The sequence below is a fragment of the Clarias gariepinus genome, chromosome 9, assembly GCF_024256425.1.
Source record: "Clarias gariepinus isolate MV-2021 ecotype Netherlands chromosome 9, CGAR_prim_01v2, whole genome shotgun sequence".
Lineage (NCBI taxonomy): Eukaryota > Metazoa > Chordata > Actinopteri > Siluriformes > Clariidae > Clarias > Clarias gariepinus.
In genome coordinates, this window is record NC_071108.1 from 16,400,278 (window position 1) to 16,427,449 (window position 27,172).

Genomic DNA, 27,172 nt, shown 5'->3' on the forward strand with positions numbered 1-27,172 from the left:
TAATTCATTGTTTTTATTGAATCCTCCTTCCTCATGATGAGGAAGAACATATGCAGAACATATTTTATTAAACTCCTAAAGCTGTCTGCCTTATACCAAATGTGACTGAGTATACAAACATGTCAAAAGAATGATTTCCTAAATCATATAAGAAGCATACAGTATATAGAAAGAAAACAGTGTATATAATAATTTTAATATTTTGGCAAAATGATCTGGAAATATTTAGTTCTTTTGTTTTTTTCAAGCGTTCCTTGAGGTATACTTATAAATATTGTTTGGGGTATAAGAGCTAGTTTAACTAACACTTTAATAAAATATGTCAGTCTGTCTAAAGAACACAGTGTGTTTTTTGTACATTATGGTATAATAACGTACATTAACAAGAGTTGTAGTAGTGGGTAGTGGTAGCTCAGTGGGCTAAGGCACTGAGTTACTGATCGGAAGATCAGCTGTTCAAGCCCCAGCTTCTCCAGGTTGCCATTGCTTAACCCTATGTGCTCCAGGGGAGTTGTATTGTGACTGACTCTGCACTCCCCAGTTACACTGGAATATGCGAAGAAAGAATTTTACTCTCCAGTAATGTATATGTGACAAATAAAGGCGTAACCAACTTAAAAGAAATTAATCTAAAGAAAAACTTGAGTGAATGAATCAGTGATTATTTCTATACAAATGTGACCATGATCAAAGAACAGTTGAGGGGATGAATAGAGGCTTTTCTAATGATATAAGGATAACATGAGGTTTGTTTTAAGGTGGCACAGTGGTGTAGTGGTTAGCCCTGTGGCCCAAACTTTCATGATCAAAGGTTAAATTCCCAAATTGTTCTGTGTATGTGTGTGGAGTTTGCATGCTTTCCCTGTACTATGTGGGTTTCCTCTGGGTGATTTGGTTTCCTCCCACAGTCCAAAGTCATGCAGGGTATGCTAATTGGCATTTCCAAATTGCCTGTAGTGTGCGAGTGGGTGAATGTGTGTGCTTGTATGTCTAGCATACCCCACCCCTTGCCATGAGTTCTCTGGGATGGATACGTACCCTAAGTTACCTAGTATAAGTCCAGGATAAGCAGCGTGGAGAATGAGTGAGATTTGCTTCCATTTTTAGGGGTTTAACATTCTAAAAGGATCAGAACATTTCTCTGTACATTCTATCAGAATGTATTTGAAGCTGTGATGAACAGCTACACCTAGTCAGAATGAGGTCTTTTTCATTAAAATGTTTATATGATTTTATGGGAAGATTTTTCTTTTACTCAACATAGATAAACTTATTCAAGAGCAGCGAAAAGCATGTGCAATGAACAAACAAATTTACAATCAACAATAGTTTTTTTTTTCTACTGACTCCAGAATTAATTGGTGCACCCAAGCAAAGTAAAGGTGCTACATGGTTTCCATGGTTCTGTAGAACTCTTTAGATCAGCAGTTAAACACACCTTAGAACGTCTGCCTCAAGGTACATGTTCTATATAATTTCTTACTCGGTTCTATAAAACTGTAAAAAACAGACATCTGCTCTGATGCACAAAAGTTTGACTTAGTTCTGTACAACTGTAGGGAATTCCCAACAAGGAATGCATGTTCTTAACTATTTAACAAGGGCTTTTTGTGTCCTTGCCAATAATTTTAAAAACAATGATCAGTTTGCTGTCATTTTATTCTCTTTTTTTCTGGAACTCTGCATTTGCATCTTGTGAGATTTGCCTACAGAGGTGTTAAGAAGGGGGTGGGAAACCTGTGCTTATTCTTTTAAAGTAAGTTCTTTCACACTCATTCTATTCATTTCAAGCTGCATAGTTTACATTTGCTTGTCATTATAGAATGTTTACCCTAAATGTGTATTTTGAAATAATAAATCTGCAGATTGTAGAGACAATGTACCAACAGAGCCAATCAATGCAATAGTTTATCATAAATACACAAATTATGCGGAAGTCACAGAAACAACCATAATGCCCCTACAAATCGCAAAATGTAGACTAAACAAAATTTTTAGTTTGTGTACAGATGGACAGATCATTGTACGTTTCTTCTTCTTGTAGGAATTTTACAATCAGTTCATCTAATAGGTTCCGAATCTGTGGTGCTAAGTTAAGCAGTAACGTGAAGAGATATTATGAGATAAAACACAGGACGTTAAAGCAAACAAATCCACAGCAGTCCAAGGTCATGTGCCAGATGTACTGTAATAATCTACTTTAAGCAGGGGGGTTCTTTTTATTAATAAGTTAGGTAGAGAGTTCTGCCACAAAAAGACAGGCAGACATGTACAGTGCATCCGGAAAGTATTTACAGCGCATCACTTTTTCCACATTTTGTTATTTCACAGCTTTATTTTACAATGAATTAAATTAATTTTTTCCCTTGGAATTCTACACACAACACCCCATAATGACGACATGAAAAAAGTTTACTTGAGATTTTTGCAAATTTATTAAAAATGCAAGGATGAATACTACAAATGTTCTGAATACAATATATAGATAAGATGATTTGATGATGAGGGAAAAAAAAGCTAAACAGCTAAACTTTTATTCAAAATAAATGAGGTATGTATTAATACTTTATAATTACATTCCAGCTGTTTGAATACTTGGTTAGTCAATATTTTAAGCCATATGACTCAGATTGTTGTACCTGCAGAACTAAGTATAAAATTATATTATCTTAGTCCATTGCCCCCTTATGATGAAGGATGGAAATAGGTGCAGCCAAATGTTAAATGCTCTCAAGTTCATGACTTATAATATATTTGACTGCAATACTGAAATTAAAGATCTCACTCTAATATTTGATTCAGTTAAGTATCTGACACCAATAACAACCTTTTAGTTAAGGTACTAAAAGAATAAAATCTAAGTCCTCAAATTACATTTAATCTAAAACAGATTTATACTAAGCTTTCACTTGAACATGGAGTTCCTCCACCAGAGGCTTTTATATAGCCATAGTTATCCTGTTAGCTCAAATGTTTCTATCGACTTGCAAGCCTAGGCCTTTTCTATTCATTTAAACTTGCAAATATAAGCACATTTAAATGTTTAACATACTAAACTTTAGTTAGAAACTATTTCAAGTAATCATATAAATCAGACAAATCAATCATTATCAAGGCATCATATGTCATACCTACAGTAGTTTATTATCTGCAATAAATTAGAAGAATAAAATACTGTAATGAAATATGCAAATGTACAACAGAGCGAATTAATGGACTTGTGTAGCTAGCACAGGACGCAGATGGAATTGCATCAGAGAACAATCAGATAACACCAGATAGTAGAGGTCTTTCCCTTAAGCTCTTCCTCTACTATAAGATCTTCCACTTTGATCTAATTCTTACAAAGTATTTATTCCCCTTGCACCCTTTTAAAGTTCATAATTCATAAAGAGAGTAATGTCTACATTAATCTTGGTAAATTCCTAAACTCTAGTTTTTAAGTGAAGTGAAATTCCTATGCAAAATATTCTAGTCCAATACTAGTCAAAAGGTAAATGAATAAATGTTTTCTTTTGATTCTTCAAAGTAGCCACCTACTTTGATGACAGCTTTGTACACTCTTGACATTCTCTCAATCAACCTCATGAGGTAGTCACCTGGAATAGTTTTCCAAAAATCTTGGAGGAAAGGAGTTCCCAGCGGTGCTGAGTACTTGTTGCCTGCTTTTCCTTCACTCTCCTGTCCAACTTATCCCAAACCATCTCACTTGAATTTAGATTGAGTTATCATAGAGGCCAAGTTAACTGAAGCAGCATTCTATCAGATTCCTTCTTCAACCAAGAACTCTTACATAATCCAGGGGTGTGTTTGGAGTCATTGTCCTGTTGGAAAACAAATGATGGTCCCACTAAGTGCAAACCAGATGGGATGGCATGTCACTGCAAAATGTTGTGTTAGCCATGCTAGTGTCCCCCAATTTTGACAATGCTTCACTGTGGGACTTACACATTCTGCTCACCCTCTCTAAGTGTAACAAACACATGGTATTTAAAAATTCAAAAATCTCAAATTTGGACTTAGACCAAAGATTCTTGGCCCCCACAATCCATTCATGAAGGCCTGACTCACAGACTTCTCCGAACAGGGGATGTTGAAATATGTCTGCTGCTTAAACTTTGGAAAGCATTTATGTGGGTTCTAATCTGAGGTGCTGTAAATCGGTGGTTTCTGAGCCTGGCCATTTTAATGAACTTATCCTCTGCAGCAGAGGTAGCTCTTGGTGCAGACACCAAAACCGCTTTCCCCAAACTGTTCCCACAAAGATTGGAGTATGAAATTGTCCAAAATGTCTTAGTACGTTAAAATATTAGGAGTTCCTTTCACTGGATGTGAGGGGCCGAGCCCAACTCCTGAAAAACAACACCAGTTCCAGCACTAATGCTTGTGATGCCTGGGGCCTACCAAAAGTGACTCTGCTTAGTATATATAGCTTAAAAAGCTTGTTATACCATTAGCTTTCTAATCTGCCAACAAATGCAGTATTAAGTTAGTATTAGTATAGCACTTAACATTCAAACTAAATAAACACTTTTCATACTACATTATTTAATATGTGGTCAACTAGTTAGCTTTTAAAGCTACAAATTTTTCATAAAAAATTGCTTAAATATTGGTGGTCTAGAAACTAATAAAAAAGCACTGGGTATACACTGGGTATATTTCTATTTGTACAGTATATTCCTATTTTTATGTACAGCATATTTCTATTTTTAGTTCTATTTTTATCCTAGTTAAATTAAATTTTTCTATCGTATTTCTTTTATTCATATTTATTTCTTATTATAAGCTTTAATTCTCTTTTAAGGTCACTGGCGGTCGTATAAGCATTTCACTACATTTCGTACTGTATATGACTGTGTATGTGACAAATAAAATTTGAATTTGAATTTGAATTTCTTACTTTGCGAAACCATTATTTGCTTCCTTGTTTACTTTCCTTGCTTTCCTACCATGTCTCCTTGTCACCTTGTCACTTCTAGGAAGAATTAAAAGAATTGGAACAGGAGAAATCAAATGTATCTACCAAAGGATTTGTTCTTTCACTGATCCATTAGTCTAAAGCTATCTACAGTGCTCCTGCCACATTGTACAGTGCATAAATGTGTATGTGTAAAGCTAAATGTGACATATGCATATTTTCTGCATTTGTTGATTTAGTTTAAACATTTGAAAAATATTATAATATTACAAATTATTTACAAATTGTATTATGTTTATTAAGGTTTTGCTGTTGTTATTTAATCTTTTATTGGATATTTTTTTTGGGGGGGAGAGTTGAAGCATTTATAGTTTTAAACACTACAGTTTAGAAAATGCTCTGGTGGAGGTCATGGGCTAAAGGATCTATCATCAAAAAATTAAAGGAGGCATTAGTAAGAGTTTTGGAAAGTAGTTCTGATCTAAAACCCCTCTACTCAAGAAAAATCTGTAAAAACACAGGTAGTTTTAATAATTGTCCAAAAAATAAAACATATTTTTTTAACTTTAGACTCAGACATGGCCCCATGCTTGCGAATTTTGTTACATATCGGGGTGAAGGGTTGGACTGCTTTTTTTTTTTCAATGAATTGCATTTATTGAAACACAAAGATTACTTACTATGCTAAATTTCAGGGACTTAACCTTTTTTTCCTTTGATATGATTCTGTATTTTCTACTGGTAATCCTTTGATGTTGCATACTTTCTAAACAATAAAAAAAATTTAAGCAGTCATTTATAGCATGTGGTTTATTTGATAACAATGTTAATTTATGGGGTGTTATTGAACATTTATGTGGGTGTCATATCACTGAATATTTAGTGCTATGTTAATTAGAATGTAATATAATTGAGTCTAGTGGCAAAATGTTCTTCTCCTGTGTGTATTTTATTGTTACTTTGGCTAGGCTATAAAATTTTTAAACTGGTTTAACAATGTTATATGACATTTAATATAACAATAACCCATGTTGGGAGCTGGCAATCATTTTCACTGTAATTAGCTATTTGTTTTCTATAGAATGCACTATGCCTCTTGGCAATAATAAATGTCAACCAGCAGGTGGAGCACATAAGGCTGTGGGATGTGCCGTAATGTAGTGTAAGGTAGTGTGTATAATGTATTCTTTATTGGATTTTATTGGAGTTTTTATTGGATTTAATTTTTAGAATTTATTTAATGCATATTTGTTAAAAGCACTTTTTTTACATCACATTTTCTGTACAATATAGTGCTGAAGATGCCCAAAAATCACAAGTTTTAAATGTATTGTAAAATAATAATGCAAAATATTTTTAATAGTATACATAATTACGTTTAATAATAATATATAATTAATACATATATATTATATTATAGTATAAATAATTACAAAGCTTAAAAAGGGCCCAGCAACCACTTACCTCTCTGTTGTAATCACACATCGCCCCGCCCCACGTTCCCTCCGATCCTCCAGCAGGATCTGGTTCCACCATCTCTCAGGGATCGAGGAAGACATGTTTCTAGACTCCTTTCTGTTCTGGCACCTAGGTGGTGGAATTAACTTCCTCTAGATGTTCGTACAGCTGAGTCTTTGGCAATCTTTAAGCAATGACTTAAGACGTACCTGTTTTTTCTGTACTTAGGCTAATTTCTCCCTACCCTTGCTATATCAGCTAAAGCCCCATTGCAACTACATTTACATTTACATTTAGTAACTACATTTACAGCAACTACATTTACATTTACATTTAGCCATTTGGCAGACGCTCCAGAGCGAGTTACATTTTTATCTCATTACACATCTGAGCAGTTGAGGGTTAAGGGCCTTGCTCAAGGGCCCAACAGTAGCACTTTGGTGGTTGTGGGGTCTTCCGAACCGTAGTCCAATGCCTTAACCACTGAGCTACCCCTGGCCAACTAGCTAGCAAAAACAGTAAGTCAGTGGCTAGCTAGCCAGAACAGAGCAGATCAACTACAACCAAGCTATAACACAACATATCATTAGCTATATATGAATAAATGATAGGTCAATATATTCTATTATCACATTTCCTAATGATAGACAAATTTACAAAATAATATACATCAATAAAATATTTAGGGGAAGTAAAAAAAAAAAAACACTTACACATGTCACACAGATGTGTTAAGACTGTCTTCTAAATAGGTTAAATGTGACCCTGATGATTTGGGCCACAATGAAATATCCCCCAAAACAACTTAATGATCCTCAAACAAATTAAATGTTCCTAATAATTTCTATTAAGAGTACATACATGTCACTTTTAAGATAAGATAATAATGGATCCAAAAATGCAGTTAATTAAAAATTACAATTAAATAATATAAAAATTATTGTTTATGATGTTACAAAAACAACCTTGTTGAAATCCATAAAACACTGACAGATAATGTGCATCATGTGGGTCTCTGATAATTCAGAGGGGTAATTAAACCACTCTGGTATAATCAGCGCATATGTTACATGAGGCATTGTGGTGTCGTGGCTAGCATTTTCACCTCACATCTCCAGGTTTGAGGGTTTGATACTCGGCTCATGTCTGCGTATGTGTGGAGTTTGCATGTTGCCATGATTGGTGGGTTTTCTTCCAGGTACTCTGGTTTCCTCCCACAGTCCAAAGACTGGTTTGGGTAACTGCCATTCCCAAATTGCCCTGTGTGTGTGTGTGTGTGTGTGTGTGTGTGTGTGTGTGTGTGTGTGTGTGTGTGTGTGTGTGTGTGTGTGTGTGTGTGTGTTCTGCAAAGTATTAACACCCTGTCCAGGGTGTATCCTGTCTCGTGCACAAAGTCTCCTTGGATAGGCTCTGTACAGGATTAGGGGTAAAGAATGAATGAACTCATGTTACCTGTACTTGGATAGCACCTATTCAGAATGTGTACAGTATTTTTTCATAGATCTGGAATACACACACACACACAAGCATGCACACACAGCTTCTTGCAGAGTCTTCTTTTTTTTCTGGTACAAGCTTAAGGTCCTTCACCTTGCTGGCATGATGCACGATCACCACCATATTCACAGAGACTACTCTGCCCCCCTGTGTACCACAACATGCCCTACAGGACACACAACAAGCTGCTGTTCCCCAGCACAAATGAGCAGCAGTGAGTCAGCAAACTGGCAAGCTTTACGCGGGTCAGTCATAAACACAGCATGTGATGCAGCACAACAGGTCATGTCAAAAACAGTGACTGATATGAATCTTGGAGCTGGACGAGATATGGGTGTGGTTCTATTGGCCTCTAACCTGTGCATGAAAGAAATCCCAGAATCTCTTTCGATAGGGTGTGCAATCATCAATATTATGATTACTGCAGAAGTCTGTGGTATAGAGGCAACTGGGCAACTTCGTATGTTGCAAGAGTAAAGATATAGCTCATATTGTAAGCGGATTCATTTTTTTTTTTACACATCTGGCAGTGTAGAATCTCAATTCGCCTTCTGTGTGCCACTAGGGGGCGCTTTTAAGAGAGCATTGGGCATTCGCGTGCTGTTACACGCGCAGCCGAGAGACGGAGAGGCGAGGAGGCTTTTTATTATTCAGCACCAAAAAAAAAAAAAAAACCGAACAAGTCAAGCTTTGCCTTGCCAGAGGAGCTGAAGCCAGACGCCAGAGTGATGGCGGTGCGGAGAGAAGGCGGTGCTGATGCGGATATCAGTCGCCGCGGCGCGCGCGAGCTCTGTGTAATAACGCGCGCGGAGCACTGATTATGCGCACGGGGCTGCGACCGCGAGTCCCAGCACTTCAGCCGCATACTGAGAGGAAGACAGAGAGAAACAGGCCACAGCTGACCCCGGAGCCCATAACCTGCGTAAGTATGTACGGCTCTTTATTAGACTGTGTGTGTGTGTGTGTGTGTGTGTGTGGATCTGTGTTTGGCGCTCATTGCCCCTTGCACATGTCAAACATCTGATGCGTTCGTGGTTACTCCATCACATGTGATATAGCATAGATGTACCACAATACGTGTGCAATAAAGTGATTCGAGAGAGTATAACGGTTAGTGCATTAAAGCGGATGCGCTGGTTTTCGACTAAGAAGGCGACGCACGCACGTGTGTATCTGCAGCGGTCTTTTGTGATGCTGCGACTAATTAACCGATTTTTACCGAGGCGACCTCTGATGTGGAAGCAAACGAGGCGGGGACGTTTTACCATTCTGTGGAAACATCTCCAAGCAGTTAACACAAAAGCGCCATTCATGCAATGCCTTTATTTGTCAGTCTGTAAAGCGACGCGGACCCGCTCTCCGTTTCTCTGTGAAAGCTGGCGACGCGTCTGCACCGCGCGGACATTTTGACTTTGAGCTTTTTTTTTTTGACGAGCACAAGAGATCTACGACATATCTAGAGACGAAATTAAATGGCCTGTGCGACTGCAGTAATGATTGATGCATGCTTTCTGCTCGTGGGGGACCAGCCAGGGGTTCAGCTCTGACCCGTCTGGAGGTGAGTGAAGCGCCGCAGTCCAATACAGAGCGACTGGCGAAGGATGAAACAAGCCAGGGTCATGTGCAAGGCCAAGGATGGAGACAAGCAGATGTACGATGTGGGCGTGGGTCGTTAAGTGCTCAAATCAGAGCCCGTTTGCATATTTTAAGCGCACACAAGAGCTAAGAGAGGAGAGGACAGAGTGGCTTGAAGGAGCCAGAAAGCCCTGGGGCCAGGCTGCTCAATCAGATAAGCTTCCAGTAGGAATGGAGGAATCTGCCTTTTTCTTACCAAAGGTTACAAGAAAAAAATAGCCTGTTGATAAACCAGAATACAGTATGAAATCAGTTCTATTTTTTGTGCACACTTCAGCGTAAGGTCGAAATTTTATATTTGTAATGTTGCATCCATATACACACTCGCTCTTTTGTTTGTTAAATTAATTCACACTACATCTCAGTCATCAGGCGTTTCCCTTTCTCCAAGCAACCTCTCTGATGATTTAGTCCTCATTAGTCCAAGACAGTAAAGAAAAATCAGCATGCATGTTTGCTTATGTTAAGAATTAGGTAGAGCAGCACAAAGCATGTGTTAATTAATAGATATTAATTACACAAGCACACACAAACAGCGCCAGAAAACATCAGCATAAAATCCCAGAGGTTTCCACGGCCCTGGTCCAAGGCCCACATGAGAACAACAATTATACATGTTAAACTGTAGAACCTAGAAAGAGGGGATAAGACCACAGCTTGCATCTGATGAATCATTTTCATGGTTTGTTTTGCTGCCTCCCAGTAGGAATCGCCACCTTTCCGTCTGTCTGCTTATTTAGGGATACTGTGACATTCCTTAGACATACATTCATGAATGGATTCCTGAACTGTGCCCTTGAATTTACTGAAACACTATAATTACCATGAAGAAGCTCTTAGGCCTGACAGAGTTGACTAAAGCAGCTGGCTATTTGAATGACATTTAGATTGCACATATGAAAGCATCCAAGCAGATACACATCCTAAAAGAATATCCAAAAGAATCATCAGATGCGAGGAAATGTGTTTAATCTTTATACTTCCCTGGAAGCAAGATATGGACGAATGTTTCTCCCTCTTTTATTACAGTTTAAGTTAACTGCTAAATGTCATACCACTAACACTACATGTATAAATATGGGTAACTACTGGTTTCTGCCTTATCAGCAAGAGCATGTTTTTTTGCCTGTAACTGGGTGATAAGCAGTGGGCTCAATCCTGTAACAAAGCTGTTTTCTGATGGAACTTTCCATGCGGCCTACCTGCATTTATTATGGAGCAAACAAGCAAACATAGTGTCTGATTGATGAATGGTGCCCAGAAAAAAAATCGACTTGTTTGTATGAGTTTCTATACAATAAGGCAACAATCATTATTTGATGTCTTGCACCTTTTTTTTTAGGAATTTTTAAGGATGGTTTTGCAGCCATGGTTACATACAGTACTCCGACCAGCTTGGCTGTTTGATGTGACATTCTGAGTGAGTATTCTTTCATTCTGTTATTATTTCAGAAAATTATTGTTAAAATGTATGTACTGATGAGTTTTAAAATTCAGACAGCCATTGCAGGGATGATTGTGCTTCCTAATTGACATGGTTTGGGTAGATATTAGGGCCCAATAAGAGCAAACATTTTGATTTCATAGTTCTTTCTATACAAGTAGACCTCTAGTGTTGTTCAAACAGTTCTTCAGCAGATCCAAGCCTTTTTTCAGACAAAATGATTGATTACAAGAATTCAGTCTGATGTATGATTGGTTAGATCTTTACCACAGAATAGTTATCACTGTGCAATCAATATTAAAGTGTCAGTCTAAAACACTTTAACTTATAATTTAAAGGAATTTTTAAATAATAAAGATTGTTAGTCCTATGTTAATATTTCATAATCTTGTTTGTACCTGTCTGTTAATGTGACCGCTTGCAGTGCTGTGTTGAAAGTGATCTGTAAATGTTACGAGGGCCGACCAAGTTGGATTGCTGCTGTGACAGATTAATGGAAAGAAGTGCATGTCTGAAAGGGGCTAAAGTGTTTATTGTACAGTAAATACAGGGCGGTGGCTTGGGAAACTGATTCAGATGGTCAAATGAGGACAGCCTTTTATGAACGGAAATATGTCCTCACCAGTTTCTATTTTATCACCTGAAATAAAAGTAATTAAAACTGTTCTGTTTGCTTAAATTTGAATTAAAATAGTGAATTCAGTGAGTTCTGCTGCCTGTGTCTCCCATAGTTTTATTCGTCATTTTCCTTTGTCTTTTGTACAGTATGTAAGTGCTTTCTTGGTTACAGTTGGACGGCGCAGGTGCATTGCAGACAATTTTACAGGCGGCATCTGATGAGAAACAAAATTGAACAGGCTTATGTCCAAAACACTAATAAAAGCATTTACAAAAGCTCACATAGCTAGCAAGGATTTAGGTATTTCTAGTCAGTTTTTTCGCACTTGGTAATCTGAGTCCTCATCCAACATGATCTTTGCAAATAACATAAGCAGGATTATTAATTAAATAAAAAAAAACATTCACATTGCATTAGTGAAATATATTTAATATTTTTTTAAGTAGAGGTGTCAAAGTATTTGTATAAGTAGAAAAACACTTTAAACCATTTTAATATATATTTATACAGTATATATAGAATTTTTTTATGAGATAGGGCCATTTAAGGTATAAGTAAAAATGTACAAAGTAAACAGTAGGAATTAATGACAGATATGATAAAAATGCCAAATGGTCTGGAATAAAAAAAGAGTACACATGACTGTCATAAAATGTAAACTGATTCTCTTTGCCTGTCCTTGTATACTGTTCCTGCAACTGTATAATGTAGTATTACAGCACAATTACAGAAGCACTTTCTTTAGTAAATTAGAAAAAAAAATTTGCTAATGTAAATTGTCAATGATATACTAAACTAGCTAGTTACGCTAGCAATACTAACAAACTGTATTTAGCTAGATAGCCATTTTAGCTTAATCTAGTTTACAGCAGGTCAGAGCTACCAGACTGACAGTTACCAACATGAACTCAAATGCATGTAATTTACCTCAGTTTAAGATCCGTGTTTTCGAAACATTTGCTAATAAAATGTAGCTATAGTAACATGTTTTAAAAGGGATTGTCGCACGTTGACTATTTCTCACCCACTTAGCTTGTATACAATGACAAAACCACCTGGTAAACTGTACTGTAGGTTCTTTCTTTGGATATATATTTTTTAAAACTACATTAGATTTAAAGCGCTTAGAAAATACAGTACGAAAGAAATTACAATTGCGGTGGCTTCTGGTCTAAACTAAATTTTACCTATGCTTTTTCAGTCACAGTGATGCTGTCATTGTCTGACATTCTTGTTTAACATGGAACCTTGCAAATCTAAATGCTAATTTGTTATTTGGTCATGAATATGCAGTCATGAAATCAATTTATGTTTTTGTGAATATTGATTTAGAAAACAACTAATCAGGTTGGTCACTAAAGGAATCATACACATAATCGAACAAACTCAATAGTGATATATAAGTTAGTTAGAAGAGCAATAGCTACAGTGACAACATCCAGAAAGGAGAGGATTGCCTTAAAAAAGAGAGAAAGAAATTTCTGTGGTCAACTGTAAGTCAGGGAAACAATTTGTATGTAAGACTGGCCATATGAAATCTGTGCTGATAGCTAGATGCCTGAGGCAACAGCAACAAGTCTAACACGCTGAACAATCTGTCAATCTGCTTGATGACTGCTCACTGATTCCAATTTGCCATAGTGTGATACATAGATTGGAACAACTAGTAACCTTATTCAGCCAAGGCAGCATGACCATGACAGGATTAGACATGGCTGACAGTGAAAAACACCACGAACTTTGCTACAGTAGCTTAACCTTGTATGTTAGACTTTTATTTCTAGCTTTTTTTATTATTATTATTGCAAAGATATAAAGATATTATTAACGGGATGTTTTATTGTGCTGTTTTCACTTAGAGATTCTTTAAAAATTGTAAACAGTAATAAAGTATTGAAGGATGGGGTGTCTGCTGTCTCCATCCCTCAATGTACAGTTGTTTTCCAGTTATTTATTTTTAATTTTTGTTCTACATAAAAATAAACTTCATAGAAAAAGCTGAAAAAAAAGAAACAATGCGGTGACAGAGTCTTGTCAGTGAGCTTGGGGGACTGACATGCCGGTATCTTTCTTCCTCTGAAATCTAGGCCTTCACAGTAATTAAAACATGCAGTTCCTCTACTGCTCCCTTTCCCTTTCTCTCTTTCCCTCTCTAGGGTAGTAATTGGCAGCAGAAATGAAAGCTCATATCTGACTCTGTGATGAAAGTTTGCAGTTGTTACGTGATCTGATTTCTACGCTGGTACATTAACAATTAAGGAAATTCATGTGCTAGTGGCCTTATTATTCATGTTTGGAAACTTTAATGGTTTTCTAGAGAGTTTATAAATGGTGTGACAATATACCAGTATGATAGTGCACTATTTTAAACAAATATCCTTTTGAGTTTTTTTTATGGCATGTCAGTGGTGACAGTATCTCAACAGTGTTATTTTTAGGTTCATTTAACCTGCAAGTAATGCTTCTATATCTTAATGATCTGACTTAGACTCACCATCCACTTCATTAGGTGCACCTTGCTAGTGCTAGGTTGGAATCCTTTTTGCCTTCAGTACTGCCTTAAGTCTTCATGGCATCGATTCAACAAGTTGTTGGAAACATTCCTTAAAGTTTTATGTCCATATCCATCACATCCCAGCATGCTCTATTGGATTGAGATTGTGACTGTGGAGACCATTTAAGTACCGTGAACTCATTGTCATGTTTAGGAAACAAGTCTGAGTTGATTTTAACTCTGTGAAAATATCTCATACATTGCACCACCAGCAGCAGCCTGAATTGTTAAGACAAAGCAGGGTGGATCCATGTGTTATTTTGTTTACACCAAATTCGAAACCTAACATGCAAATGCAGCAATTGAGACTCATCAGACCAGGCAATGTTTTCAAATCTTCTGCAGTTCAATTTTGGTGAGACCTTGAGATTTGTAGCCTTAGTTTTCTATTTTAGCTGACAGGATTGGCACCCAAGATGGTACCAAAAATGCTCTTCGGGATACCTCAGTTGTAACAAGATGTTATTTGAGTTACTGTCGCCTTTCTATCAGCTTAAACCAGCCCGTCTGACACCAACAACCATGCTACATTCAATGTCACTTAAATCCCAATTCTTGCCCATTCTGTTGTTTGGTTTGAACTTCACTTGATCCTCTTGACCATGTGAAAATGTCTAAATGCATTGAGCTGCTGCCATATGATTGGCTGATTAGATATTTGCCTTAACAAGCGGTCAAACAGGTGAACCTACTGAAGTGGCCATTGAGTGTATGTAGTTTTACCAGCTTGTGCTTTGATGCAGAATGGCATTTCTTATCATCCTCTTTATATATGTAGTATTTTAAATGCAATGGCAAGAAATTCTCTGAGTTCAAAGTGAGAGTGAGAATCAATCACATTCTACAAAATATTGGCAGCAAACCTTATCTTAAATTAGCTGCTAGCCATCACTTTCATCACAATAACAGCAGGTAAGGAGCAGCCTTAGATTACTAAAATACACACAACTGAACCAAACAAAATCTGACTCTTTTAGTAATTATAAATACATGAAGGCAAATAGATCCTATGATAAGCCATAATTTGCCAAATTTTCATGGAGACAAATAGAGCGCCAAATTAAAATTTGAACTTTAATCAGGTTAAATTTAATTAAAGCATGGAAGTAATTAAATCTTTACAGTAGGTTATTTGATAGCACATTATGCTAATTATTTATGAATTTAATAGGTTGCAATGCTATTTTATTTTCTATGTTTTTTTTTCATTTGTTATTCACATGTAATTTAGCTTTCTAAAAATTGGACATATAGACATGCTGTATTTTTCTGTTGCTAATAATTATTTCTGTTTATAAGCCTGAGATTGAGGGAAAATTTCAAAGTATAGAAAAAATTATTTAGGAAATTTAGTCAGGGAAAAAAAGGTAAAGTAGTAATTTTACAACTTAAATTTTTAGCCATTGTTTGAAAGTAAATGGGTTATAATGTAACAGCTTATCATGATTAACAATGAATTACACCCATAATTATTTTCCCATTTGGCACATTTTTTAGCTAGTTTACCTCAGACTATCACACATGTGCTTGAATACTTTCTACTTATTTTTCAAAATGCTTGACTAGAATTCTTGAACAATTATGAATGTTTAAAAAAAGAATTTGAAAACCATAATTATTATTAAAGCAACTTGTTTCTTTTAACAACTGAATTTCTAATCAATGCTGGATAACAGTCTGCATCACATGCAAAGAGAAATAAAGCTTGCTATAGTATGATTTATAGAGGATCCAGAGGGAGGTATTGCAAGATTTTGGGGAAGTTGCAGCCAGACACGAAAAGGATAAGGCAGAAATACATTTTAATTGCTTTTTTTAAGTGAGTGATGAGGTAATCTTAAACACTGAAACCATAATATTGAAACAGTCCTATCATAGAATTTTTTTATTGCATTCCACCATCCCCCATCCCCAACCCTCATAACCCCCATATACCCCCATTTTAAAGCTGATTATTCTCATCACGTGTATGTAGTGAGGCATTGTAGAGAAGACAAAGGCAAAGAACTTACAATGGTGAAACTGTAGAAAATACTTTTTAACTCTTTAAACATAAATTTTATTTCATGTCATAAATCATAAATTTAATTTTACTTAATATGTTCTTATTTTAATTTTCCTTTACTAAAATATAACATTAAAATATATATATATATATATATATATATATATATATATATATATAATAGACACACAATGATTTGCTCAATATCATAGTCACAAGTTGTGTATTGCATGTATGTGAATTTCTTTAATGATATTATATTGTAGTCATATTCTCATTGGTATGTGAATTTTTCATTTACAAAGCATTATTTATTCTTTTACATAACATTGCACTTAAACTTTCTTAAAGGATACGAATCCGCTGTTTACAGTGCAATCAATTATTATTTGTTGTTGTATCAACACATAAATTGAAGATAAGTCAAAGGGTTGAGCTTGCTCAAATAATTGATGATATTTTAAACATGTATGTAAATGCCCTGTCTTGTTGTAATGGGTTAGAAAAAGCTTTTTTCTGGACTGCAAATGAAACCTAAAAGTAGAGACAACACAGCAGGCGCATGATTCTAGATCATCCCTGACTGTGACTATGCAATTAAGCTGTAGGGAAAAATGGCTGTTTGCCAGTTAATTAGGCCATAAAGAAATACAGCACTACTGTGAGATCCTCGTTATGTATAGTGAAAATAAAAACTCCCATCTGCTGACTAAAGATATTATTGTGACTACCAAACTTCGTGTATATTCTTATTCCTTTCTTACCAGCCAAAAGAGATGTCTTAAGGTCTATCTCAATGCTGTTCTCCGGTATAAGAATGAGGATTGGAGCACCCTAAAAGGCCCGGTTATGGCAAATGCGTGTTTGTGTGATTTGTGTATCAAAGTTCTGTTGTGCACTGCTTGAGATTGACAGGTCGTAAAAAACAAGCTGATACCCTAAATGTTGTACTACAGTGGAAAGGTGCCATTCCTTTTAGGGTGAAGGAGAGATAATGGAAGATAGGGGGCTGGGGATGTCAAGGAAGGAGGACAGGCAATAGAAAAAGGAGAACTGGTTAAGGGGGATGTGAGATGGTATTTTGCAACTCTGTCTGCCTGCCTAAAAGTCTTAGAGGACGGGATTATAAGAATCAATATGGCTGTAGAACAGAAGGCTGACTGTCACCACTGATAGGACACATTTGCTGGAAATTTTAGGTAACTACTTCTACTACTTTCAAGAATGTATAGCAGTACCTTTACCATTGGGTCCCGCAGAAAAAAAGTACAAGTATACTTCTGCATGTTTCTCAAATCTTTTCAACATTATTGGATCAAAAGCAGCAGGTTGAGAATGACTCAAACCATCTTGTGTGAATAAGTGTGTATTTATTAAGGCATGAAAACTATTCATAATGCCCAGTCATACTTGAATATTGCAAATGACTTGATAAATTGTCAGGATTTGACACTGCTAATGGAGATGTTACTGGTCCTAAAGTAAAATGACCAAAATGACAAAAACACGGCAAATAAAATAATACAAAAATGCATAAAATGAGCAAAATAGTAGAAAAAAAAAGTTAAGCAGATATTGGTAAAAAAAAGTATAGACAAAATGCGCAAATGCTTAGTGATGATAGCAGTGAAACACAACTAACTAAGCAAAGAATGGAGGGGTACTGTAGGTGTATGTACACATATATGGTCTAATAGGTAGCAGGCTACAACAATCCATTGCCAGTGAGCTAGAGTGATTGTAGGTAGAGGAAGCCAAACCATTCATTACAGAAGTTTTTAGGGTTGTCGAACAAACTTTCTACCATCTTAGAAAGTGACCAATCAGAAACTATATTTCCTGCATCTTGTACACATTATATAACGTACCATTAATATTTGGCATGTATCCCACTAACACAGCTATTTACACAGCTAGGAAAGAACAACAAAACATTATGTCACTTAAATGTAGCTACAGTGCATCCGGAAAGTATTCATAGCGCTTCACTTTGTCCACATTATTCCAAAATGGATTAAATCCATTATTTTTCTCAAAATTCGACAAAAAATACTCTAATGACAACGTGAACGGAGTTTCTTTGAAATCTTTGCATATGGATTAAAAATTTATTACAAATATAAAAAATTAGAACCTTTCAGAAGAGCAACCATCTCTGCAGCACTCCGCCAATCAGGCCTGCATGGTAGAGTGGCCAGACAGTGGCTTCCACTGCTCGGTAAAAGGCACATGACAGCCTGCCTGGAGTTTGTCAAAAGGTTTTTTGTTTTGTTTTGTTGAAGCACCTTTGGCGCCAATTAGAGACTCAAGTCTTTTTGAGTATGATGCTACAAGATGGTTATTCTGGCCAGGTAGGCCCGCTCTAGGCAGAGTCCTAGTGGTTCCTAACTTCTTACATTTTTGGATGATGGAGGCCATTGTGCTCATCTGGACTTGGATTAGTCAAAGTATTGAAGAAACAGATTTTTTATTTGTAATAAATTTGCAAAGATTAAAAAAAAACTCCTTTCACGTTTTTATTATGGGATATTGTTTGTAGTATTTTGAGGAATATAATGAATTGAATCCATTTTGGAATAGGGTTGTAACGCAAACAAAATACTGAAAGAGTGAAGCGCTGTAAATATTTTTTGGATGCACTGTATGCATCCAAACAATCCTATACCAAATGATGGATTATACAGTATCTTAATATTAAGACATTAAGTCACATAAACATTAACAAAACTTGTATTGTAGTTTGTTTAGCTTTAAACCGAAAATTCTGATGGCTACCCACATTTCCATTCAACACCTTTATTTTCATTGAGAACATTTGAGGTTGTTGATTTAAGATCTCTCATGGAGAACATTAGTGGTTGCTCAAAAATGCAATTGGCAAACCAGCCATTCAACAATACAAAGTGTCTTATGTTTGATCTCTTGTTATTAAATGCAGAGCTGAGCATGGTTTTTGACTAGGCTTTTGGGTGTTGAAGTTACCAGAGAGCTAGACAGTGGTTACAGTAACAATACTAATCTTTAGGTGGCTTGGTCTCCCAGGATGTCTTCTCCGTCTACCTGGGCAGCAAGTATGCTACATTTTTCTTCTGCTTTAATTTTATATTGCTCAAATAAGACTCTGTATGATTTACGTTTGCAGTTATACAGTTTCTCCATCAAAAGACAGGTGCTTGTAACCCGAAAGACACTATGCCATTTATCATTTTACGTTATCACACAAACATATTAAACTAACATTATTTTTGTCGTATTATTATTTTTGCACTGGACTTCACTTCCCATCAGCCCCAGCAAGTGCCACTAATCACTCTCACTTTAGAGGAGGAGGCAGTTATTTTAATCTAATAATCCTTTTTGTCCAATTCAGCGAAGATCTTCTTCTGGCCTGCTACCTGTCACTTCTGTGTGTGGGCTGAAAAAAATTGTTTGTTCACTGCCTTGGCTTTTTTAATAGGAAACAAACAATGTGACACTGCTCGATCATTAAATAAACGAATCTGCACTTTGCCTCCAGTCAGTGACAGTTTTGCAGTTTGGTGAGTGCTGGACCTGCCTGGAAATGGGCCTCTTCAAGGCACAGACGTACATGGCACTCCATAGCCAGTGTGGTTACTGATAAAGCTTGTACCTGCACAATCTTGTCCATGCCTGTACAAGTAGATAATGATGATAATAATCTATGATAAGCCTTTTGGCACTCTTTTGCAAGTAATATATACTAAAATAGATGGTGACCCTGTTCTTGAATGTTATTAATAACAGGTAGATAAAATAATTGAATATTGGATAATGAATAAGTAAACTACACTAGTCTACACTTCAGGTTTAGTTGCTTATACATCCTAGTCTTATAAAGTACAATCTGATTATTTGCTACATGTGAAGGACTATGCAAAAGTCTTAGGCCATATGCATATGTAGCTTTTTCTTTTAATAAAGCCTTAGGCATATGCAAATATCTGCTGTAGATCAAGAATGTCTTCAATAAAAGACATATTGTCACACCTGCTTCTTTTTTCATGCATGCAAAGCTTTCTTTTACATATTATGCTGCTTTATTTTTTGGCCTACAGATATTTTCCTGTAAGATTAAAAATATTCGCTGGAATACTAATGTTTGGAAATCTTTTTTTTTTTTTTTTGTACTGACTTAATAATAAAGTCATAAAATAAACATGCATAACAAAGTTTGTGCACATAACAGTGTGCCATAGCCTTTTGCACAGTACTGTATGTGTATATGAACTTTCATACTGAAACAAATAGACTTTTCCAAACAAGACAAAGATACTATTACACAAGACTAACATTTAAAGGCAGGTTATTCAATATTGTGTATTATATCAAATGTAATTATACTATACAATTTCTCATTTTCTGTTTATAGTTTCCATAGTCTGTTAGATTTATGTACTGTTTTATGTTAGAAATACCATTATTGGCTTTATTTAAACTATAAAGGAAAATCTTTTTTTTTTTTTTGCATTGCATTGCATTGCAAAAATGAATAAAAAATTTTTTTCTACCGTGCAGGAGTTGCTGTATCAAATGCTCGAGTCACCCTGTTTAGCCCAGCAAGTTAGTAAATGAGATAAGCAGCTGTTTAAAAAGACTGTGATCGTTGTTCAAAAGGGCACCTTTCCCTGTAGTTTCCAAATATAAGCAGAAATTAAAGCAAGGCTTGAATAAAAGGAGCATGAGGGTTTCATTTCAACAGAATCTAGAACAGAGTTTTGTGTTTGTGAGAGAAGACATGTGGGTAATATTTACAGCAGCAGGCCAGGGATTAGTTCAATGAGGAAATATTGCACTGTGGAGGACTATCTGACTTCTTGTGAAATGCATTCACATTGTCCATTTAGTTAAAGAAATGAAACTCTGTTCCCAGATTGCTTTTCTACAATTAAGCATTTAAAGCTGTACCTGCCATTGACTTACTGTATGCTTTTTGGAAGCCTGCTTATAGCAAAGAGCGGGGGTACTGAATTAAAATTTAAGAAGTTCTGATCAATAACATTTTCTTCGAGCTGAGGTCTGAATTTCAGGTTTGTGTTAGGATTCACAAAGCTTCTTTAAAACGAATTCTTTCATAGAGCTCCTATCTTATCTAAAAAAGTCCTAGATCGGAGTCCTAGACCAAAAGTGATTTAGGAAACTTCTCAGAGCAACTCTGAGGGAGGAAAGTACAACAACCACAAGGTGTGGTTGACCCCGTTGCCAGGTTGATTAAAAAATAACCTCTTACCTTTGCAAAGGTCTTAAAAAGCAAATTTTGTAAAAAAAATAAATAAATAATAATAAAAAAATATATATGCTAATAGAATAGAGAGTGAAATCATAATGTTTGCATATGAAGAAATTGTATAATCATGACTACAGGCTACTTTATGCAAAGTTTCTGTTATAGGCTGAATATCTTGAAGAAAATTAAACAGCCAAATGTTGAAAATGTGTCTAATTTTAAAGGAACCAGTTTCCACACAGTAGTTATTATTTTTAAGTTCTTACATTTATTTACCATACTGATTTTATTACTTTTAATCCATTTCAGATTGATGGGAGCGAAATGGCTCAGCTTTTAATAATTTACATGATTGCAGGACAGTCAATTTAAGTTGCACTTTTGGGTGGTTTGTAGCCAACAATCCAAGAAAGATGGAAGGAAGTAAAAGAACAAGAAAAACAAATTGGACAGAAGAGCAGTGTTTACTTTTAGCTTTAAGTTCAGTGTCTGGTATATTTCTTAAAAGTCCTCTCTACTCTTAACAATTTTTAACTTAGGAGCTGCTTTTAGGGCTAAGATGTTTCATGAATCATTTTTATCTTTACTAAGATCTAGTCCTAAATTTAAGAGGAAATTTTAAGAAAATGTCATAAATATCATGAAATTTATTTTTTCTTTCTTTCATCACTAGGAGCAACTTTCAGGCTTAGGAAGCTTTGTAATTACGGGCCCAGATCTCTATATATGCAGTCATTGTCAGTCTAGAAAAAATAAGCATTTAAAAATTTTCCTAGAATTTTATTAATATTTCTTGACAATTCTCAGTTTTTAAACTTTGATGTATTTTTTCTTGTATTTGTATGGAATACAAAGAACTTTAATCAGTCTTAAATGAATCTTTATTTGCATGCTGCAGGACTGTAAATGAATGTGAAAGGACTCCGGTTGCTGTTATACTGGGCTCTCAGTTCAGGTATTTTACACACCCTGACCTCAGACTGATGTGGATATGTTTGCTTGTGATCCTTTAGGAGATGCTACAGGTAATCAGGTGGTTTTGTAGTTATTCTAGTATAACGAATAAATTCACCAGATCTGCTGTGGATCACTTGGTGACGATATACACCTTCTTGTATCATGGAGGCACATCTTTTGGAGTTGATAGCATGGGTGCAGGTGTCCAATTTGTCTGTAAAAAACTCATGAAAATGTACAGGAGTTTCAGTCCACCGAGTTCAAGGCGACACAAAAAAAACTTGTCATCTCATCACGTCAGGAGGGTCAGCCAATGCGTGAAAAAAATTTCATGACTTTGTCATGACTTATGACTCATTTCAATATTGCAGAAAACGAGCCAGATAATTAAAACATGCTCATTTGGATTTCAACATCTCTTCACTGCCAAATTAAAGTGTGATGAAAAAACAAACATGCAGACAGATTCACAAAGGGAGCACCCCCTCCTCCCTCCTACACACACACACACACACACACACACACACACACACACACACACACACACACACACACACACACTTAATGTTATTTTCAGTTTGCTGTCATGTGGTATTTTCTAACACTCATATTGCTGTTACTGGTACTTGGGTAATGTTAATAATCATAAATAAATTGCATGAACATGGAACATGGAATTATGAGCCAACTGTCCCATTCAGAACCACACTCTTCGTCAGGGTCATTCACTGAAATCTGCAGCTGGTTTGAAAAGGCGAGAGATGGAGAGAGACGCACACAGAGACACTATGGGCCTTTAAGGAAAATAGGAGTCCTATAAAGAAAATCTAAGTCACCACTCTACGACATCGCCTACAGAGAAGTTGGCTCTTGTGCCAGGAGGGGATGGTTTTGCAGTGGAATAAATAAAGGTGCTAGGCTTATGAGACAAGGCATGGATTGATGGGTGAAGTTATACAGCTGGGTCATGGATACCCAGGCGCTGAAGTGTATGTGAAAAGGAAAATCGAGGAAAGGAACAATGAGCAAAGTAGCTAAGCACATTTTGTATAATCATTTATATTACAGAGTTTAATGTGTGTATTTTAAAAGGATGCAAGTGAAAAGCTACAATAAAACTATAGATATTGCTTTTTATGAATGCTTTTTAAGGCTATTTCATTTTCATTGTAACTGATAATTTTGTATTGTATTTTAACAGTATTAATTATTGTTATGTGTAAATACTTTGACATAAATGTAACTCTATTTCTTAGTCTATTATTCTTATCAGGCATTATGTTAAAGAATGAATAGAAGTACATCTACATACACTTTTGGATTATGCAAACAGCAATCAGAGCTGACCTCTGGTCTGTAATTCAGTAATAATGTATATTCAAAACAATTGTAATCGAATATATGAAATTATTACATTCAATTTTGCTGACAGACAACCACTAGACAGCTGCTAAAGTTTGACTCTCACCCCTTCCAGCCTTTTGTGATATATGCTTTTGCTGCTGTGTATTTGTAGCAATGAAAACTTTTATATTCAATATTTAAAAAAAATATTTTTTACAAATTAAGACAGTGGTTGCTAACTGCTGTGTTAATACATTAGCTCATTAGAGAAAAGTATGTTTATTTTCTGGGTTATTGTAATAGAAAACCATTAGCTGGTATTTGATGCCAACCTAAAAGGATTTTTAAGGTCTGCCTATGTAATTGTATTTATAACAAAGCCTTTGATATAAAAACACAAAAGAATGTAAAACACCTATCTATTTTAATTTAATTAAATTTTTAGCAATAACTAATATCAAACAGTAATATTTCATACATGGTACTATACATAGTTTACAGAGTTAATGCTAAAGTAGAGTGAAATACTTAAAGTAGGTGTTACTGCAAAACTGCTTTCAGGAAAACCAACATGTGTATTGTGAAAGATAAGGTTATTTTTATAATTATATAAATTCATACTAATAAATGACAACATGCAGCTAGGGACTATCCATGGCATGCACGCATCCTATTTTCAAGCAAGAGAAGAAGTAATACAGTACATATTGGAGGGTTTGGTGCCTGATGGTAGTGAATCTGTCAACATAAAAGGATCAAAATCGCCCCCTGAATTGAAGAGCTGAGGATAACAGTGTCAGCCAGGGGCTGACTGGCAGCCAATAGTGAGAAAATGACAGTAAGTTTGAGACAAAGGGAGATAGATGGAGCTGGGATTCCTCTTTTTCGCTCACATGGTACACGGAAGGAGGATGCAAGGATTCAGATGGATGCTGCAGTTTGATCTAATCGAAACAAATGTGCACAAAAAAAGCTTACTCTTTGTTTTTTTTTTCCCCAGATCCTGTGAAGTGTATACCCGGTTTTTGCCTGTGTGTGCCCGTGGCAGAGAGTGGGAGTGTACGAGTGAGCGTGTGTGAGCACTCTCACATGGCCTCGATGCAGGACGGGGTGAACTTCACTGCTCCCCCCTACAGCAAAGTGTTGCTGCTCGGGGCCATCGCCGCCGCCTCGGCCTTTGTCGTCACCATCCTGATTGTCGTGCTGTGTGTGGGCTGCCACAGGTGCGGGACAGAAGGACATACCTCTAACACCGAGCATAAACATGTTTAAATAAACAGTGGGTTTAGAAAGTACAGGATCCAGACCTTGATCATTAGGTTACACATTACACGCCGACATTTTAGAAATGTCTTTTAAATCTGATTTAATTAAAAATGTAAACTTGGACTGCCTAATTGAGATACAGTCAGGGCTTTTATTTAGTATTTTGTGGAAATGAAGACAATTTAAGTAGAAGAGGCTTGAATTTCTTTGTACGGTGTATTCTTTCCATCAAACCCAGCGGGCACAACACATGTAATCCACGTGGATTTCTGGTGGATATTTGGTGAAGTGGTGGATCCACCAATTTTCACCTGATATCCACGTTGATTCCACGTGGTTTTAGGCACGTGGAAAACCTGTTATAAATTAATGTGGAATCCACATGGAGTTTTAGATCTACATTATTCTTCGCACATTTCCACGTGGATATCACGTGAAAAATAATTTTGTACCACCTATTGATGGTTGCTGGATTCAATTTTGAATGCATATTTTGTATGCTTTTACATAAATGTGACAATCATTAATTAACATTAAACACACTCTAAAATAAAATGACGCATATGACGCGTCCAATGTGTTCTAAAGTTGAACACATGAGCCAAAATGTGTTCTAAAATGGCATTTTCAAAATGTGTTACTGATCGCCTAAATGCCACATCTGACTACAACGTACACTGGATTTGCAAACTAAAAAGTGGTTTAGAACACTGATGTGCTATCAGAGGCGACACATAGGCGTCGCTGCGCAGAGTGACTTTGCAGTCTAGCCAGTGGTACTGAGCATGCGCAGTGAGCTGCCTTTCCTGGATACCGTTTTTTTAAGTGGAAGCGCGAAACATTTATAGCTAATAAAAAAAAATTAGAAACTTCGAAATTTGTTTAAATTTGCGGTCTGCTAAAGTTACCCGTGGCAATTGTGTTTCATACAGAGAACATTTGTGTGTGATGTTACAGGGTGAGCACTGAGGTAAGCAGTAATATTCTAGTATGTTCTGTGGCAGTTTGTGTAGGTTCTAACCGACGCGATTAGCTTGATTGTGAATCTATGTATGTAGCTAACGTAGGCTTCGAAGCATAACAGGCAATTGCAAACGTTAATTTGTCAAAAATCATAACAACAGGCTAGTATTTGATGAACAGGTATAATTTGTCATAAATGCAACACCATCACCATGTATAATATATTATATGCACTGAGGAATTCTGACAGTGAACACTAACATTCACTTGCAGAATATGTTCCATTGAATTTCTAAGAATGGGAGAAGGAACTTTTCAGTGTAACTTATGTGGTTACTCTACCCATTTATTTCTTTGAAGATAAATAGATAAGTTTGTTTACTTCTAGATTCCTTACCAATTCACTTATGTTTCAACTAAACATGAAGGGATCACGAGGGGATAAAACATAATTTGACAGCGCTGTGCAAATTAATAACTGGTAAGTAATTGAACAGTGCCTTGTGGTCGTGTCTTTGTTTTATATTAACACAATGATTGTATTGATAAATTGCAGTCCATGCATCTAAATTATACTAAACATTTTTGTCCTTTGACAGACAGTGTAGTAAAGGCGCATGATGTTACAGAAGCCTTTGCCCTCAGCTCCATTGCCAATCGGTTACGAAATGCACCTAAGAGGAAAGAAAGGCTGGATGCAGTGTCATTTATTAAGTGTTAAGTAAATGTTTTTGTAATTTTGTTTCTTTTGCTGTTTGAGACAGTTGTCTATCTTCTCTTAGATGTTTTGTTTGTTTAATTAGCCTTTTATGTTATTTCAGTATTATGTTTGTTATGTATGTATGTATTACTGTATGTATGTTTGTTTGTTTAATTAGTTTTATGTTATTTCAGTATTATGCACTACACCCAGTTTTTGTGTGCATTTTGTATTGTTTGTTTTGAAATATGAATAAATAATTAGTTATTACAACTTTTATGTGATTTGTGTCTGCTTTACACAGGATGTTGTAGACATTTTGAACTTTGCAGAATTTACGTTGAACACAACACATATTTTCCATGGGCTGACATCCATGTCTTTTCCAAGTGGTAAAAAACACGTGGATTCCATGTGTCAAATCCACGTGGAATTCGACTTGCCTTTTACGCCTAAATTACCCGTATTTTCCACGTGGTGAAAACACGTCTTTTCCACGTGGTTTCCACGAGTTTGTGCCCACTGGGAATAATCTTACGCTCAGTTGAACAAAATTTATAATAC

The 27,172-nt window shown here is 36.0% G+C and overlaps 1 protein-coding gene across 4 annotated transcripts in view; it reads left to right on the plus strand.

Annotated features, from left to right (window-relative positions):
* Positions 1 to 8,533: 8,533 nt before the first annotated feature.
* si:dkey-70p6.1 (uncharacterized protein LOC570575 homolog) overlaps positions 8,534 to 27,172 on the plus strand; it is a 37,193-nt gene continuing 18,554 nt past the window's right edge. For 2 of the 4 annotated variants that reach the window (XM_053503508.1, XM_053503509.1), the window contains exons 1-2: positions 22,277 to 22,333; positions 24,680 to 24,902. In XM_053503508.1, coding sequence (XP_053359483.1) covers positions 22,285 to 22,333; positions 24,680 to 24,902 — 272 coding nt within the window. In that variant the 5' untranslated portion in view covers positions 22,277 to 22,284. Of the gene's footprint in view, positions 8,803 to 10,853; positions 10,932 to 22,276; positions 22,334 to 24,679; positions 24,903 to 27,172 lie in introns of those variants that run through there. The other 2 variants (XM_053503512.1, XM_053503511.1) reach the window with 2 other exon arrangements.